Source organism: Lotus japonicus, chromosome 1, assembly GCF_012489685.1.
Source record: "Lotus japonicus ecotype B-129 chromosome 1, LjGifu_v1.2".
In the NCBI taxonomy this organism is placed as follows: Eukaryota; Viridiplantae; Streptophyta; class Magnoliopsida; order Fabales; family Fabaceae; genus Lotus; species Lotus japonicus.
The window spans coordinates 102,945,971-102,964,539 of NC_080041.1; the positions used below are offsets into that span (position 1 = coordinate 102,945,971).

At 37.8% G+C, this 18,569-nt stretch overlaps 1 protein-coding gene and 1 long non-coding RNA gene across 2 annotated transcripts; one reads left to right on the top strand and one right to left on the bottom strand.

Annotated features, from left to right (window-relative positions):
* The first annotated feature begins 878 nt into the window (after window positions 1-878).
* LOC130732355 (expansin-A23-like) lies at window positions 879-1,993 on the top strand. Its single transcript, XM_057584420.1, has 2 exons — window positions 879-1,034; window positions 1,383-1,993. The coding sequence occupies exons 1-2, from the start codon at window positions 887-889 to the stop codon at window positions 1,982-1,984; spliced, it is 750 nt and encodes a 249-aa protein (XP_057440403.1). The 5' UTR covers window positions 879-886; the 3' UTR covers window positions 1,985-1,993.
* Window positions 1,994-13,782: 11,789 nt separating this feature from the next.
* LOC130728589 (uncharacterized) lies at window positions 13,783-14,831 on the bottom strand. Its single transcript, XR_009015708.1, has 3 exons — window positions 14,370-14,831; window positions 14,152-14,247; window positions 13,783-14,049 (listed from the first exon to the last, which is right to left on the bottom strand). It is a non-coding gene; the product is annotated as an uncharacterized LOC130728589 (long non-coding RNA).
* Window positions 14,832-18,569: the final 3,738 nt, after the last annotated feature.

Below are 18,569 nucleotides of genomic sequence, written 5' to 3' on the forward strand. Positions count from 1 at the left end.
TGTATTTTTATTATTTTGGGATTACGCTATTGCCATTTTGCGGGTTGGTGGTGGGCTCTTGCTACTCAGTCTCATGTAACATGTACTTTGCCTGTTTTGCTTCTTTGGCTCAGGCTTTCTTATTAATAAATCATCTTTCATTTTCAAAAAAAAAATAATGAAAAAATAATTTTTTTTGAGTAAACCGAATATTTTCTCCATTTATAAATCATTTCATTTTTTATTAAGTTTATTAGTAACTAAATAATTTTAACTTAACAATAACAACTAGTAATTGATATAATTATAAATTAAAAATTGATAAGTAGATAAAAAAATTGTATTTATTAATTAATACTATTATAAATTATATAAAATATAAGTACTGAAATTAATTTTGGGTTATGGTAATAAAATAAAAAAATGATATTCTATCATGTCAGGATAATTTCTATATCTAACTCCCTTCTCAGGATAATTTTTACACATGATAGACATGAAAGGATAAAAGACATGATATTGTTATCCTATCCTGCTGATACAACAAACAACATATTACAGCAGAATATAATTACAGCTATCCTATTCTGTTTGTTTATCATGTCCACCAAACGGGCCCTGAGTGTACTTATATTTTAAATTTGAACCAGTTTTTTTTTTTTAGTTGCATGATAGACAAAACCTTATAAATATACCTGCAAATACATGCATAATCCCAAATTCAACCATTAACTTCTCAATAAATGACTATACTAATTCTTTAATTTATCTTTTAAAGTTTCTCATCACTCTAGAAAGTTCATATTCAAAGCAGTAGTAACCCCCTCCCTATAGCAATAGCGCCTTTAAATATCACCTAGTATCTTTGAAGCCAACTTCACCCTTGTTGATCTCTTTCACCTTAGTCATGGCTAGGTCTAACTGTTTGGCTCCTTTAGCCATTTTCATGGTTCTCTTTGTACAATCCATGTCACTTGGCACAGATATTTACACTGGTAGTTGGTTAGATGGTCATGCAACCTTCTACGGTGACATGGCAGGTCATGGAATCTTGGGTAAGTACTATAAAACGCCCCCATTTTCACATAAAAAGAAATCAGAATTGAATCATATCATTCTCATCAAGTGCAAGTTATTTTTATGATAATTAATCACTACACACACATACACTATCAAAGGTGGATTAATTCCTTTAAATAATAAGCGAAGTCATTTCAATATATATTTCATTATTTTTCTGAAAAATTATTATTTTTTATAATAAATCATTCACACACACATGTTTTTTTTTTGTTAAGCCAAACTTATATAAAAGCATGATTAATATCTATTAAAAATTGAAGAAGTCATTTTCATCTCATTGATTTAATTTTATGATAATAAATGGTATGCATTGCATGCAGATGGTGCTTGTGGTTATGGTCAAATCAACAACCCTGGATATTATGGGCTTTGGACTACAGCACTAAGCGTAGCTCTATACAACAATGGACTCTCATGTGGTGCATGTTTTGAGGTCAAGTGTGTCAACTCCCCTTTGTGCTATAAAACCGCACCCTGGATCAAAGTAACCGCCGTAGATCTTTGTCCCGGTGGCAACTGGTGTGATCCACCACTAAAACACTTCGACTTGTCAATGAAAATGTTCACCACAATTGCCCCAATTAGCGCGGGGGTCGTCCCTATTCAATTTCGCCGAGTTCCGTGTGTCAGAGCTCAAGGTGTCAATTTTCTAATCAAAGGAAGCCCTAATTTTTTGATTGTCTTGGTGTACAATGTTGCAAATGCTGGCGATGTTTATGCCATGAGTGTCAAAGGTTCCAAAACCGGTTGGATTCCCATGTCACGCAATTGGGGACAAAATTGGAATGTAGGAACTAATTTGGGAGGACAAGCCTTGTCTTTTAGAGTGACTACTAGTGATCGCAAAACCTTGGACTTTATTAATGTTGCCCCTCCCCAGTGGCAATTTGGACAGAGCTATAAGTCCCCAACAAATTTTTAGATCATGTGTAACAAGAATTATTCTAGAATCAATTTTGTTAAACATAATAAATTATTTGGAGTTTTGTGCCATTTCAGTTTTACATTTTTTTTCTTCTGTTTGCATTCGAATTATTGAGTTTCTGATTAGACACATTCAGGTTAGCTAGCATGCCACCAAGAGGCTGTGGTTTCTCTATTGCCGCAATATTGGCTTCTGTAAAAGCCTAACTAATATGTGACGACTTTGGTATTTTGGAAGCCAAGTGTAAAAAATATTCAGATATTTCTCCATATAATATGTAGGAGGATCACTCGTATGATTTCCCTATATGAGTGATGCTTAATTATTCGGCTTAAATATTCTTTCGGTTCTTGAAATTGTAAAGGGAATCAAACCTGACCGTAATAAAATTTTCACATCAAATTTGGTATCCAAATTTGTTTTAATCTAATTAAGTCTTTTGCCTCAATTTTGACCAGTCAATGGTCCAGTGACAAGTCTACTCAGCTGATGATGGCCACGTAGACTTTTTTCATATCAATTTTAGTCCCTTGAAAAATATTTTAATCAATTTTAGTCCATGTTCTTCCACCTTCATCTTCTTCCTCTTCCACCTTCTTCCCCTTCCTCCATAACTCAAATCCTTAAACTCATAAATTCAAAACCCTAAAAAAACTATATGTTCATCATATTCACCTTATTCTTCCAAAACTTAGAAAATCAGAGGCAATAACAAAGTATTTTTCAAGGTGGAAGAACAATGACTAAAATTGATTAATATATTTTTCTAGGGAGTAAAATTGATGTGAAAAAGTCTACGTGGTCATCCTCAGCTGACTAGGCTTGCCACTGGACCGTTGACCGGTCAAAATTAAGCAAAATGACTTAATTTAATTAAAAAAAATTATAGGGATCCAATTTGATGCGAATTTTTTTCAAGCCTAATTATTCCATGTCAAATCCGTTTTCGGATTTTTTTTTTTTTTGCATATGATCAGCAATGTTATATCCTTCTTTCTTGGTCTCCTACAATACTCCTACACTCGATATAATACCCGTACGTTGCACGGGTTTACTTTCAATATTTTTAACAATAGATATAATGCGTTGTACGGGTTTATTTACAACATTTTTAACATTATACTCCCTCCGTTCCTTAATATAAGAACCAAGCAACCACTTCACACCTTTTAAGAAATTTAGCTAATTTAGTTAATTGCATTAAATTTGTTCTCAATTTAAATCAACTTTCCAAAGTTATCCTCCACCCATTATTCTTAATTTCTATGCATCATTAATCCTATAGCAAGTGGAAAGAGAGAGAAATTCAATTAAATAAGGGTATTCTTGTCCGAAAATAATTAAATCTCCACATATTCCAAGTTGGTTCTTATAAAAATGACTAAATGCATTTTCTATTTGATTCTTATAAATAGGAACAGAGGGAGTATATAAAATGATTATAGTTTAAATTAATATATAAATATAAAAATATTTTTATTATAAAATAAATAATAATAGTTGTGTTTACACATTTCAATAATTTCAAAAAAAGACATAACGGTAAAGAGTATTAGAGTTCTCTTTGTATAAATAATATGAAAAATAGTTTTGTCAATTTGTAGAAAAATAAATTAAGCAATAAGTTTTTAATACCATCAAATAACTTGTATGAACATATTTTTATACATTTAACCGTGAAAGTCATATTTTGGGAGGGACAACCACTTGTCAAAACCGAGAATAATAACGTAATTTTAAGATTTACAACTATAATAAGATATAACTTAAACTTATTAACTTAAATTTATTCAACTTTGGTCATAATTGTTTTCTCTATTAAGCTTCCTCAAAATTGTTTTTACTAATATATAATAAGATCAAAAAATTATGTAGAGATCCTTTCAAAAAAAATACATACATACATTATAGTTAACAGTAAACGCCTCATAGTGTCATTTTTAAATTCATACTATTTTATCTAAATTATTTATTTATTATCTTATTTTATTCTAAATCAATTTTAATTTTTGATATTTTTCACTAATGCAAAATTTAAGTTCATTTCTAAGTTTATAAATATTATTAATTAATGTAGGTAGTTGAATAAATTTTGAGAATATAATTTTTTTTCGGTTTTTAATTTTATGAGGCTTAATTGAACATTTGGTCCCCACTTTTACATTTCCCACAATTTTGATCCCTAACAAAATTTAATTTCATTTTAGTACCCACAACGTTGTTCTCTATTAACAACTTTGGTCTTCCGTCCAATTTCGTCTAAAAACTTAATGGTTTCTTGAAAAAAAATTAATAAAAAATAGAAAAATCAGAATAATATCATCTTCATCTCTTCTTTCCACATCTTCATCACTCTTCTTCAAAACCTAGAAAATTAAAACCAGGTTATCAAAAAGTAATTAAAATCTTTGATATTGTTTCATGTATTTTAATACAAATGTAGGATACTTTTACTCTTTCATGTATTTAATGAATTTTTTAAATAATTATATAAAAAATATTATGACTAATATATTTTTTAATTTTATTTTAAGTAAACAAATATTTTTTAAATCATTATATTAACTCATTTTAAACTTGCTAACACAAACAAATATTTTATAACTCATTTTTTCTGTGTGCTTACATGTTCCTCCTTCAGAGGTATCCACCTTTATAGGCAATCCTTCTCGAGTCGAGAATTTTCACATCATAGTGGAGTTAACTCTCCTAGCGAGGTTTTTTCATCCATTAACCTCGCACCTGAGACATTGCTTAAGGGGAATCAAACATGCACACATTTTTTTAAATCAATGTTTTATTAAGATATTTATTTATATAAATTATTTATAATATTTTTTTATCATTATATAACTAAAATTGTACACATTTAAATTATGGGTACTTTTATTAATGTAAATTTTTTGGTGATAAACATCAATGTAATTTTTTTATTAGAATGCATTGTTTCATTCTTTCACGTTTCACACTTTTTTAAAGAACTAAAATGTTATGTTTTGTTCAATCTTATACGACAAACACATAAATTAGTTGGTAGTTGATTAACTTATTGCGTTGGAAATTTTGTTGATATGTTTTTACTTTAATGTATATAATTCAAAAGAATTTTTTTTATTTCTTGATATATTTGTAACAAACTTTCAAGTGAGTTTTACATTTTAGTAGGTAGTTGAATAGCTTATGACTTAAGCAATTTTATTCATTTTTAATATTTTAATTTAATATATTTAATACAACAAGTACTACTTGAGAGGATACAAAAGCACTAGATCAATCATCACTTATCTTATTTAGATATCAAAATAGTACATACATTTCACAACAACCCCAAAAATATTTGATTGACATATAAATACAAATACAATTAGTGAATTACTATATAGTGAAACCCGTCACGGTGCGAGGCTCGACTCTAAAGCTCTCTCACCTCCTCTTTGCGGATGACCTCCTTTTGTTTACTCGTGCTAATGTGGAGCAAGTCACTTTGGCTAAGAATATCCTAGCTTCCTTCTGTGAGGCTTCTGGTCTTCGGGTGAATGAGGCCAAGTCTAAAGCCATGGGTCAGAAGAATTTGTCTCCAGTAATGAAGAGTCGGTTGTTTGACATCACTGGGAAATATATCACCATGGAAAAATGCTCTAGTGGTGGGTTTGTTGGGGAAGAAGCTAGGCTTTCGTACCATGAAAGCTAGACTAAGTAGCATCTGGAATCTCTCTGGGGTATTCGATCTTCTGGATATTGACAATGGCTTCTTCATGGTTAAGTTTGATCATGAGGAAGACCGGAAGAAGGTTATGGATGGGGGGCCTTGGATGATCTTTGATCATTATTTGGCAGTTGCTCCTTGGAGCAAGGATTTCATTAGCCCTTCTGCTAAGATTACTAGAACGTTGGCTTGGGTTCGGGTTCCGGGGTTGAATGTTACTTATTATGATGAAAGCTTCCTCCTGTCGATGGCCAAGCTGCTGGGAACTCCGGTTCGAGTGGACATTAGCACGCTGACGGCGGAGCGGGGTAAGTTTGCTAGGATATGTGTTGAGCTTGACCTTACTAAGCCGGTGGTGGGGAAATTTTGGTTTGAAGGATTCTGGTACAAGGTTGTTTACGAGGGACTCCATATCATTTGCCCTAAATGTGGTTGTTATGGTCACCGGGGATGAGAATGCACCCAGCCAATGGAACCGCCGGTCCAGCCGCCAGCACCTAAGCCAGTGCCGCCGCCAGCATCTGAGTCAGTGCAGCCGCCGGCGTCTGAGTCCGAGCAACCGCCAACTGATACTTTGGTGGTCGTTGAGACGCCACCAGACCCTAATGTGCCGCCGCCATAAACCCTAGGTGTTGAGCTTATTCCCTCTCCAGGTCTGGCAGGTGCGGGAAGCCAGGAGCAGTCAGGGCAAGAGGTTAATGCAAGTGCGGAGAATAAGGAGAAAACGGTTCCCACAATCATTGAGGTGGACCCCACTATCTTGGAGGTGGCTGGTGAATGGATGACAGTTACTAGGAAACAAAAAAAGAAGAATCAGCCAATTAAGGCAGGAGATAATTACGTTCCCAAATTCCATGGGGTTGACAATATCAATTTAAAATCAAAGCTCCAAGGTCCCAAGATGCCTCGGAGTGCGCGCACTGATGCTTCTTTTTCTGTGAAGGGGAATAACGGCGCTGAGGGGGGGGCCTGAGTGCGGGTCCCGCATCAATTAATTCCCAAAGTGGGAAGAAAAGGAGGAAGGGGGACGAGCCTACGCGCCCTGCCCCTGTGCGTGGTGTGGGTATTCCCCAGTTGAAAATTATGGAGGGCCCCAGTAATTTCATGCACAAGAATACTGGCCTAGTTGAAGGGGTCTTCACTGCTCGCTCAGTTCAAGCTTCCCTGCAGCCGGAGATGATGTTGGTTAAAACAATGGCAGGAGCCTCTCAAGTCAAGAAGCTGGGTTCAAATGTAGAAGGTCTTTTTGAGCCTTATGGGCAGCAATTGATATCTAACTAATCATTCTGATGATTAGTAGTTTCCCCCTGTTGTGTATTGTATTTTATGTTAGATACAACGAATGTTTCTATTCTTTCATGGAATGTTCGAGGGGCAGCTAATGTCTCTTGCAAGAGGAATTTGAAAGAGATTGTGCGTAGATTGAAGCCTGATATCTGCTTCATCTTTGAACCCCATGTCCAGTTTGCTCGTTTGGCAACGTTTTGGCTCCGGTTGGGCTATAAGCCGCTTGCCATTGAAGAGGCTCATGGGCACTCTGGTGGTGTTTGGGATCTAGGGATTACTTCGCTTCATGTGCAGGTCACAACTATTGCTTCTCACCCCCAAGCGGTTAGCCTCCGGTTTAGTTCTGCTTTAGCTTCATGGGTTGGCACTGGAGTTTATGCTAGCATACCTTCTCTTCGTCAAGGTTTGTGGGAACATCTTCGTGGAGTGGCTGATCTCGCACAAGGTCCCTGGGCTTTGATTGGAGATTTTAATGATGTAGCTAGTTCCCGGAGGCTCGCGGTGGTAACTTCTCGCCAGCGAGAGCTCGCACCTTTGTGGATAATCTCGAGAGCTGTGGCCTTTTGGATCTTGGGTCGTTTGGTCTCTCCTTCACCTGGTACCGTCATGCTCAAGGTAGCCCACCCATTCAGTGTAGACTTGATAGAGCTCTCGCTAATTTGGATTGGAGGCTTGGGTTCCCTCATGGTTCTGTTGAGGTGTTAGCTCGCCATCATTCTTATCATAGTCCTTTGCTTCTTCGCTGTTGTCCTAGGAGGGAGGCCCCTATCAACAAGCCGTTTCGCTTTGAGGCGGCTTGGATGGAGCATCCTCAGTATCAGCAAGTGGTGAAGGATGCGTGGGAGAAAGGAACCCCGTGGCTGGTTGCGTCCTTGAAGCATTTGCAGAATGAATCAAAAGTCTTTAACCGAGATGTTTTTGGGAACATTTTTAAGCGAAAGAGACTGGTTGCTGCCAAGATAGCGGACGTTCAGGCAAGGCTCGAGCAGGTTGATTCCGCTTATCTTCTTCGAAAGCTCCGTGATTTGAGAGCTGAGCAAGAAGCTATTTTGGCTCAGGAAGAAATGTCGTGGTATCAAAAATCCCGGGAGAAATGGGTCAAATTTGGGGATAGAAACACTGCCTTCTTCCATGCTCAGACGGTCATCCGGAGACGGCGTAATCATATTCAGGGGCTCACCTTGGATGATGGCAGTTGGTGTACAGATGAGGTGCGTTTGAAGGCCGAGGCCTCTTCTTTTTATACTAACCTTTTTGCTACGTGTGATCAGGTTAATCCTTCTTGCATCTCTACCCCCTTTTTGCCCTCCTTCCCCTCGGGTGGTATTCGTGATCTTGTGCAGCCGGTCTCGAGGGGGGAGGTGTTTGAGGCTATTCAGCAGATGGGTTCTTTTAAAGCTCCGGGTCCTGATGGTTTTCAAGCTTGTTTTTATAAGAAGTATTGGGACATCGTGGGTGACGCAGTGTTCTCCTTCATCCATGATGCTTTTGAGCTTGGCCATTTTGATCCTAGTATTGCTGAGACTCTTATCGTCTTGATTCCAAAGGTGGATAATCCCAAATCCTTTAAGGAGTTGCGTCCAATCAGTTTATGCAATGTCCTTCATAAGCTTATCTCAAAAATCATGGTGAACAGGATTCGACCGTTCCTGAATGAGCTTATTAGCCCCTTTCAAAGCAGCTTTATCCCTGGCAGGAGTACCACTGATAATGCCATTGTTCTCCAAGAGGTGGTTCACTCTATGATGAAGACTACTCGGAAGGAGGGGGATGTGATTTTTAAGCTAGACCTTGAGAAGGCCTATGATAGGCTTGATTGGAGGTTCTTGGAGAATACTTTGCGTGAGTTTGGGTTCCCGGAGAAGTGCATTCGCCTCATCTTGTTTTGTATGACATCGGTTTCTCTTTCTGTGCTTTGGAATGGCGAGAAGCTTCCTAGCTTTAACCCCAAGCGTGGGCTTCGTCAGGGAGACCCCCTCTCCCCTTATCTCTTTGTGCTGTGTATGGAGATATTGAGTTCTCTTATCTCTTCGGCGGTTCAAGATGGGAGGTGGAAACCCGTCACGGTGTGAGGCTCGACTCTAAAGCTCTCTCACCTCCTCTTTGCGGATGACCTCCTTTTGTTTACTCGTGCTAATGTGGAGCAAGTCACTTTGGCTAAGAATATCCTAGCTTCCTTCTGTGAGGCTTCTGGTCTTCGGGCGAATGAGGCCAAGTCTAAAGCCATGGGTCAGAAGAATTTGTCTCCAATAATGAAGAACCGGTTGTTTGACATCACTGGGATTCATTTTTCGCCAAATATTGGTAAATATTTGGGGTTCCCTATTTTTAATAAAAGAGCCACTAACATAGATTTTCATTTTTTGGTGGAGAGAGTTAGCTCTCGGGTTGCTTCCTGGAAGCACAATCTTCTCAATAGAGCAGGGCGAGTTACTCTTGCTCAGTCTGTGTTATCTTCGATTTCCACTTACTGTATGCAGCATGCTTGGATTCCTTCTGGTGTCTGCAATGACATTGATGCGACTATCAGAAGGTTTGTTTGGAAGGGTACAGGGAACCATGGCATTCATTTGGTTAATTGGAACACTGTGGCGCAGCCTAGGAAAGAAGGTGGGCTCGGTTTACGTAAAGCGAGGGATCACAACATTGCCCTTCTTGGTAAAAATGTTTGGCAAATTATTAATGGTGAGGGGAAGCCGTGGGTGTCTTTGGTGAGAGAAAAGTATGGTGTGCAAGGGAACTTTCTCACTACCCCAGGGAAGCTTGGCTCCACGGTTTGGCAGGCTATCTTGAAAGCTAGAGACTGCTCATGGATGGTTTTTCCTTTAAGCTGGGCAGTGGCAGCTCTTCCTTGTGGTATTTTGAGTGGCTTGGAAATTTTAAACTTTGTGATCTGGTCCCTGTGGTGGATATCCATGACTTGCAGATTACTGTGAGGGATGTGGTTCATGAGGGCACTTGGAATTTTTCCCGGTTGTATACCGGGCTTCCTGGAGTTATTGTGGGTTTGATTCATGGGCGTGATTGTTTGCTTAATGAGCGGGTGCCTGACTGTATGGTTTGGAACTCAGATTCGTCTGGGATTTATTCCGCTACTTCTGGTTACCATTGGCTGCTCCAGGCGAGACATGACGCGTTGCACCTTCCTCCCAAGGCGGATTGGGGTTGGATTTGGCGGCTTAAGGGGCCTTTTAAGATTCTCTTCCTTATCTGGTTGGGTTGTCATAATGCGTTGCCTGTGAATCACCTCCGTTTCCATCGGCAAATGGCGGCTTCGCCGGTGTGTTCGCGCTGTAACCTGTATCCGGAGACGGTGCTGCATTGCCTCCGGGACTGTTGGTTTGTAGAATCTGGTTTAGGATTGGGCTCTCTCCTCGGCATGCTTCTTTCAGCGTGGTGGAGACTTGGGATTGGTTTAAGCTTGTGCTCCGTGAAGAGCCGGTCACGGCCATGGCTACCATTTGGGCGCTCTGGACAGCGAGGAATAAAGCTTTGTTTGATCAGTCTATTGTTCCTGATGCTCAGCTTGTGCGTGCCATTCTTGATCATAAGGCGTTGATGCTGCAAGCTTGGTCGTCCACGCCGCGTGTTTCCCATCCTAGATTGGTGTCTTGGACACCGCCGGGGCCTTCGGAGATTGCTATTAATTGTGATGGTAGTTCCCTTGGTGATCCGGTGCGCTCTGGCTTTGGGGGTTGCCTGCGTGATCCTAGTGGAACTTGGCTCTCAGGCTTCCTGGGTTTTCGAGGTCAAGAATCAGTCCTGCATATGGAGTTACTGGCCATGTTTCATGGGCTCACGCTTGCTTGGTCCTTGGGGCATCGCCGAGTCATGTGTTTTTCTGACTCCTTGTTAGCTGTTTCTTTGGTGCGCTCTCCTCCTTCTCATCACCATGTTTTTGCAGTTCTGATTGGCAACATTGTTGAGTTGTTGAGGCGTGATTGGGTCTCGCGGGTTGAGCATGTTTTGCGAGAGGGCAATTCGTGTGCTGATTTTGTGGCGAAAGCGGGTGCGCGCCAGGATTCAAACCTCACTATTCTCCAGGACCCCCTCCCTAGGATGGATGAGCTGCTGCTGCTAGATGCCATGGGCCATGTGGTGATTAGGCCGTAGGGGTTTTTCGCTTTCTGTTGTGTTGTTTTCTTTGTTTCTTTGTTCTGTAGCATCAAAAAAAAAGTGACTTTTACAATTTATAGGTAGTTGAATAGATTATGACTAAAGAAATTTTATTTAGTTTTTAATTTTATTATTAAATGTATTAATACAAAATAAATGTTTTCCTATTTAATAATGCACTTAATGTAAAGGAGTGCAAAACCTCAAGTCTCCTTTATATATATACTAGGATTGTAGCCCGTCTCCGTGCGATGCACAGACGAGCAGCTCTACAGTTTATCATATTTATTCAATTTATTTATTTAATTTCATTCGATTAACTTACATACCAATAATTGTAATATTTAGTAATCACAACCCGAACATGGCTTAACTGAAACACAAGTGACATTGAACTGATTATAAACATCTACTACTTATTAAAACAGACCCTTGGAATCACTATTCCTAAGAGAAATTTGCATCTGGACCGTTTAATTAAAGATGAGTCTATTTTCCCCTTTAATCTGAGCCATTCATTTGATGGCTATTGCATTTGGCTGACCCCACTCGATTTGTGGTGCATTCTTATCCACGTTAGTTGGCCACGTTTTTTTTCCTTATCGCTGATCTCACTCTTGGCGGTGCAGAACGATGGGATATAGCGAAACAGAATTTTCTTCTGTTTCTTCTGTCTGTTTCGTCTTATTGATGACCTCACCGGTTGCGTTGAAGAAGGAGAATATTGTTTCATCCGTTTTGATGTCGCCGGTGTTCATCAATTTTTCTTTATCTTTGACTGTAGTGTGCGTTAGGTTTAGGAGCAGTTTGGAGAAGAGATGAGTGTTGCAGTTTGGGGGAAGAGAAGGTTAACTATCTTGTGCTAATAGAAAATATTATCTAATGGACAAAGAAAACATAAGGACAACCCCCTCATGGATAGGAAGAAATGCCACCTACAATAAACTTGTAGCCAAGGCAATAAAAAAGAGACAAATACCATAAGAAAACATAGTAACACACAAGAAAAGCCACTCAAGGATACTGCACTGCAAGGACCTGGCAAGAGATAGAAGACTACTCTCACACTATAATATATTTCCCACAACAAAAACACACAAAACCTTTGTCCAAATTTCACCACCAGGTGCTAAACTCCTAAGCCTTGATTTAGTAGAACCTTTTATAACAACCTTCATATCACACCCAAAACAAACCTAAAAAAGCACACACACAAAAAACAAATGTAACCAAGAAGACAGTAGGATCAGACCACATAGCTCATATATACCCAACTATCTTCTAGCACCAAACATATAAAACCTGAGGAGAACACATTGCCCCCTCAATCCAACTAATGTTCATCAAAATCAAACAAAAAACACAGCCTCAGAGGCACACATAACATAAAGACAACGCATAGATACAGAACCAATTATTTGGATTCACCCTTGGCCTATCTGCAGATAATCACACCAGATAGAAAAAGCAACAAAATGAAATTACAAATATTCCTAATTAACTTGGGGGTTTTATATTGTCATATCAGATATGAGTTTGTTTTAAGAATCTGGCTAAGAAATTAAAATACTTGGGCATCTTTCTGATAAATATTTCACTCATCAGTTTTCTTGCAAAAGCAATGCTTAGGTGAGTAATGGCAATCTCACTTTTCCATGAAAGTGAGATAAATAATATGAAACTCCTAACATTATTGTGAAAAAATAAAGTATTGAACTAACTTCTTCTTAAATCTATAAATATTATAAGCTTTATGTTGAATGACATAAGTGAAAGAAAGGTGTAATAGGAAAATTAAGGAACAGGACCACGAGTATGAATACTACAAAACAAATACTTATAACATCTTTAACAATAACATAATAACTTCACATAAACAACCACTTATAATAATAGCGTGGAAGCAACAAACAGTTCAACTTAACACACTTGGTTCCAAAATATTACAACCTGCCTGATATGAATGACTTGTAGCACATTACTTGGCATAACAAAAGTGGAATTCCAATAACACACATATTCTAAATAGTGCACCTAACATACTGGCACCTTTGTTATACAAAAGGTAACGTACACAGAAAATAGTAAATACTAAACAAAATATAATATAAGGATGTCTTCATTGAGAACTAACAACAACCATTTGCACTTAGAGCATGAACATCCAACACAACAACTTCAATGAAATCTTCATGTTTACCATGAAATTGAACCTAATCAGTTGGCAAATCAAGAGTCTTCTCTTCACACACAGGCATAACAGGCACCTCATCACAGATTTTAATTGCTTTGAGACGATGAATCTCGGCTAACATTGGTTCTTCAACAATGGACAGATCATCAGAGATTTTAAGTGCTTTAGACGCTGAATTTCATCTAATATACCACTTTCAGCAATGGAAATCTCAGTAGACCCAGTTTCGAAATTTTTCATCAGTTGAGTTGCACTCAATCTTCCTTGTAACATGCCCAGACTTGATATATTTCTTCTCAGCTAACATTGCTTTTACCAACCCAATTAATAATGTCTGATAATGAACATAAATAAATATTCATTCAATTATTTGTTAAAAGATCAGGCAATTAAAATAAGGCAAGTCCTAAAATGACTAACTATAAGATAATCTACTAATCCTTTATTAGAATAACAAACCAAAACCCAAGGATAAATTAAAAAACTGGTTACCTATAAGATAATCACTTTCCCCATGGTAGCTGCAATGTCAAATGAGTTCTTCAATGTTAATCCAACATATGGGATGATCTCAGAAGAGTCAGTAACTACACGTGTCCTTCCATTAAAAAATATCTTGAACTCATGCTCAGTGGCCTGAAATGCACCACCATTCTCACCAACAGAAAAATATGTGATCTTGTAAACATTCCCCTCAGCCAATTGACTTGTGAATTTGGAAATGAAGTTCTTGTTGATGGAAGCTTCAATTTTCAGACCCTATTAGACAAAACAGTTTTTCCATAAATAAATAATAGCAAATAGCAAAGAGTATAAATTGATGAAAAATAACCAGACCAAAAAGAAGAGAACATAAATCACCTATGAATCTATTAACACCAGATTCATGGCATATGGTTTCGCTATATCACCAACTGGAAACATCTCCCACAAACGCAGAACCCGAACCTTGATCTCCTATATAGTGCAGACAGGATTCAGAGCACCAGCAACAAAAGACATGATGAAAAAAACCCAAACATTAGCAGTATTTATAGAGAGATGAGAGGAAAATTGAAAACTTGCAAGCTCCTACTAACCTAATGTCATACAAGGATGAAATCAATGACCAAATAGTGCATCATCTTCTCTGCGACTACTGCTCCACATCTGACAACAGTCCTTCTCAAGCAACCTTCTTCCAAAATCGGGATGATCTATCCTGTCATCTAAGCTGCCTCACCTAACCACTCACAAGGGAAAATTGGTCCTTTTTGTTCCACCATCTTCTCTGATTGTGACCAAACACTATCGTTGATGACGGAAATTTCATACTTTCCATCATCAACTCTTCTCCTTCTCCTTGCTTTCTTCATCTTCCATTGTCTAATCTCCATCAAAATCGAACCTACCTCTATGTAGGGTGACGATGATCTAAAAGGAATTCACAATTTCATCTCCTCCTCACTCATGTGTACCATCGGCTGTGACAAGTTCAAGCCAGAAGAAAGAAAACCTAATTCTATGATGTGGGATAGATGATGACTCATATCAACCGTCAGATTGAAATTGGAATCAAAGGCTAGGATTTGAGCTTTCTTAGGAATAGTAACATGGGGGTTTGCCTTAAGTAATAGTAGATATAGATAGATACTAACTGAAGATAATATTAAATAACAAATTGGGTTTGGCTTCTATAAGGTGTGTTTGGTATAGAGAAAAAAGAGAGTAGAAAATAAGATGATTTTTATGTTGTTTGATTGGAGAGAAAATGAAAAAAAAAAGTAAGAGAAAAGGAAAAAACATAGTTTTATAAATTAAAGAAATGTTGTCTTCACGTTTTCTACTCATATTGTTGAAGAAAAGATAATTGGCAGGGCCCACCCATTTTTCTTCTTTCTCTTATGTTTTTCATATGGCTTCCAACCTGAAGAAAAGATTTTGAAGTTTGTGTTATTTCTTTTATTGAAATTTGAAAAAATCACGAAATCCTTTCTTTGGGGAAGTGTTGAGGGGTAGCGGAAGATTGCATGGTTTTCTCGGGAGCAAATCTGTAGAGATACGCACTTGGGTGGTCTTGACCTCAGGTTTTTAGGGTGGCGAAATAAGGCTCATCTTTTGAAATGGGTCTGGCGCTTCGTGTGGGGAGGAGGTCCCTATGGAGAAAAGTAGTGTGTGGAAAATATAGATGAGATAGTAATCCTTTAATCCTTCATCTATTAGTGGACACATTCTTTTCTTGCTCATTTGTGGTTCAGGACATCATGAAGACACTTTTTGAAGATATGGTGCTAGCTAAGGAATTTCGTGATTAGTTGAGATGTGTTATTAGGCCCGGTATCTCTGTTCTCTTTTGGCTAGACTCGTGGGTTGACTCGGTCCACTAGACATGTCCTTTCCAAGAATGAATGCTTTTGTTGTCAACAAGAGAGGAGTGAGAAGTGAAGTGGGAAACTATCAAGGTCTGGTGTGGACTTGGTCAATTGAGTTTAGGAGGGCTTTCTTCGAGTGGTGCAAAGACTTGGATTCTTGAGTGTTCTATTATGTGTAAAGAAGGCGTATGTTGGCGTTGTCCACAGACCACAATATAACTTGATCTTAGAATGACCATTCTTGAGGGTTAAATCCAATCCAGTTATATTGGACATGATTCCTTTTGCACTTTGTTGGTCGATTTGGCATGCTCGTAATGAACTGGTGTTTCAAAGCAAAGCTTTTTCTCTTGACATAATTTGGAACTTACACATAACCATAATTGCATGGTGGACAAAGGCTTGGCGGAAGGAATGTCCCTACACTGGTAATAATTTTCTCTGGAACTTTGTTGATCATCTTCATGCTCCAACTATTAGGCATAGGGCAAATTGTTGGAGCCCTCCTCCCTCAGATGCTCTAAAATTTAACGTAGATTGATCATCTCTTGGAAATCCGGGGAGAAGTAGAATTGGTGGAGTTATCAGAACCTTCGGTAAGCAAGCTGTGGGGGGGTTTTCAAAGGCGATTGGGGATCATGGGGCCTACGAAGCAGAAGTTAAAGCGATCCTCCACGCACTTATTTTCTATCAACACTTTCAGCTTCACCACATAATGATCAAGAGTGACTCGCCCCTAGTTGTTGGGTGGGTTAATTACAAAGTTAATAGGCCGTGAAAATTGATTGTGGACTTAAATCTGATTGATCTTTTGTGTATCGAGGTGGATTGTGGGGTTATCAGTGACGGATCATGGAATTTTACGTTGTAGGGACAATATATAAATATAAATTTATAACACTAAAATCATAACATAAATAACAAAAGTTTAAATAAATATTAGAATTATTCTTTACAAGTTTTCAAATTCTTAAAAAAATTTGCTTTTGCAATTCTAACTCGGGTGTGGTGAAGGTTAAAGTCTCTCCAAAAAATGCTGTTTATATCCTAAGGGTTTAAACAACCACTTTTTACCACTATGACCAACACTCATTGAATAACTTCATAGTCTCTTACTCTCTTAGACACTAGAATAACTTTGCAAGAAAAAAAAAAGAGAAAAATAACAATTATTGATAAATAGTAAACTTGTAGGACAGCTTTGAAAACCTAATGTCAATAATAGTAACTAGAAGTAAAGCTGCTTATTAAAAAAAAGTGGGGGTTCAAATGAGTTGCATATTAACCCCAGGAGCGGATGCATGTTATACCATATGGGGTCATGAGGTCTTTTGGGTACTGGTGCTATTGTGCTGGATGGTATTTTTGCTGGTTTTCATAGCTGATGTCGTGGTCTCCAATGGGGTGATGTGGAGCTCCTTCCTTCTGGCTATTGGCACCGTAGCAGGGGTCTCATGGTTCGTGAATTCTGCTGCTGATGAGGGCCTGTGCGTGTTTCAAGTGCCTGCGAGGAGAGGGTCGCTGGCTTGGTGTTTTTGGCTAGCTTGTGCTGCTGTTGGGCTGTTGCTCTGGGTGTTCTGTTTCTGTTTTGCTCTGCTAGGCTGTGCTTTCCTTTCCCTTAGCTTGTGTTGTCTGTGTTTCTTTTCTTCTTTTTTGCTGTTTGCATGTTGTGTTAGTTGTTTCTTGTCTTAGCTAGTCCCTTGAGGGCACTAAACGATTACCTATCTATCTCATGAGAAAGTTGTTCTTATGAGAAGGTTGTTCTTATGGTTTTTTATTTCAATAATATTTCTCTTTTCCAAAAAAGAAAACTCGATCTGTAGGCAGTGGAACTAGAAAGTTATATATATAACTAATTAATTAACTGATTTCACAAAAAATATTGTAGCTCTTCTAGCACACATAATAGTAAAGCAAAATTATCACCGAAATAAAACACTTCGAAAAATTAGTAAATTACATGGAAAGAAGGTATAGGGGGGAGAGGGTACCTAAAGTTTATGTTCATAAATTAACCAATAAGCTTCAGATGAGGTGAGAAACACAATCTGTTATATCACCATCAGGACTCTACAAAAAAGGAACACAAATACAAGCACATCAATTATTGTATAAAACTGAAGGAGTATTAACAAGGTAGAGACAAAAGAGGGTAAAGAGTTTTTCACCAACCTTAATTGTCTTAACAACAGTCTTGTTGATCTGCTGTTCTGAAGAATGAACAGAACAAACCAAAGAAAAAACAAGAATAGAATGAGAATGGAATTGATTAAAGGCCATGAGAATTCCTCCATTTCTGGGAATCTTTAAAGTAATTACCATGTGCTTAGCCAAAAATGCTGCTAGAGAAAACATGTAAAAAGAAAAGAAAAGAAGAGGTTGGTTGGCAGCAAGAAATTTTTCTATAAATCCTATTTAAGTTCCAATAAAAAACTTACAAATCCAAGTTAAAACCATGTTTTTCAATTGGTTTCTGCTAAGTTCCATCCCAACTTCTATTGTCCCACAAAATTAGAGGATTTGAATCACAAAATTAACACTTCTCAGCTGAAAATGGCATCAAGGTAAATAGCCTCATCTCCAAGCAAAGGGAAAATACGAAATCTAGTTGCAAGTTACTTGTCAAATGAGAAAGCCCTCTATCACCTATCTTGCATGAATCCAGATTTACATACTCCTAAAATGGTTGTGGGATAGAAGCAGATGGCCTAAACAAAGTAAAGAATGAACCACAAAAAAACTCTAAATTCAATAAACATTCAATTGTGACTTCTTTTATCAATCAAATTAAGGTAACTGTATACACAAATTTAAGCATTCTATGGGAAAACTGAAAAAGGGCAAACCAACATGGCGCGAATAAAAACCTGTGCAATCCTTGCTTAATAGATCGTATAAGAGTACACTGATGAAGTCGTCCTCTAAAAA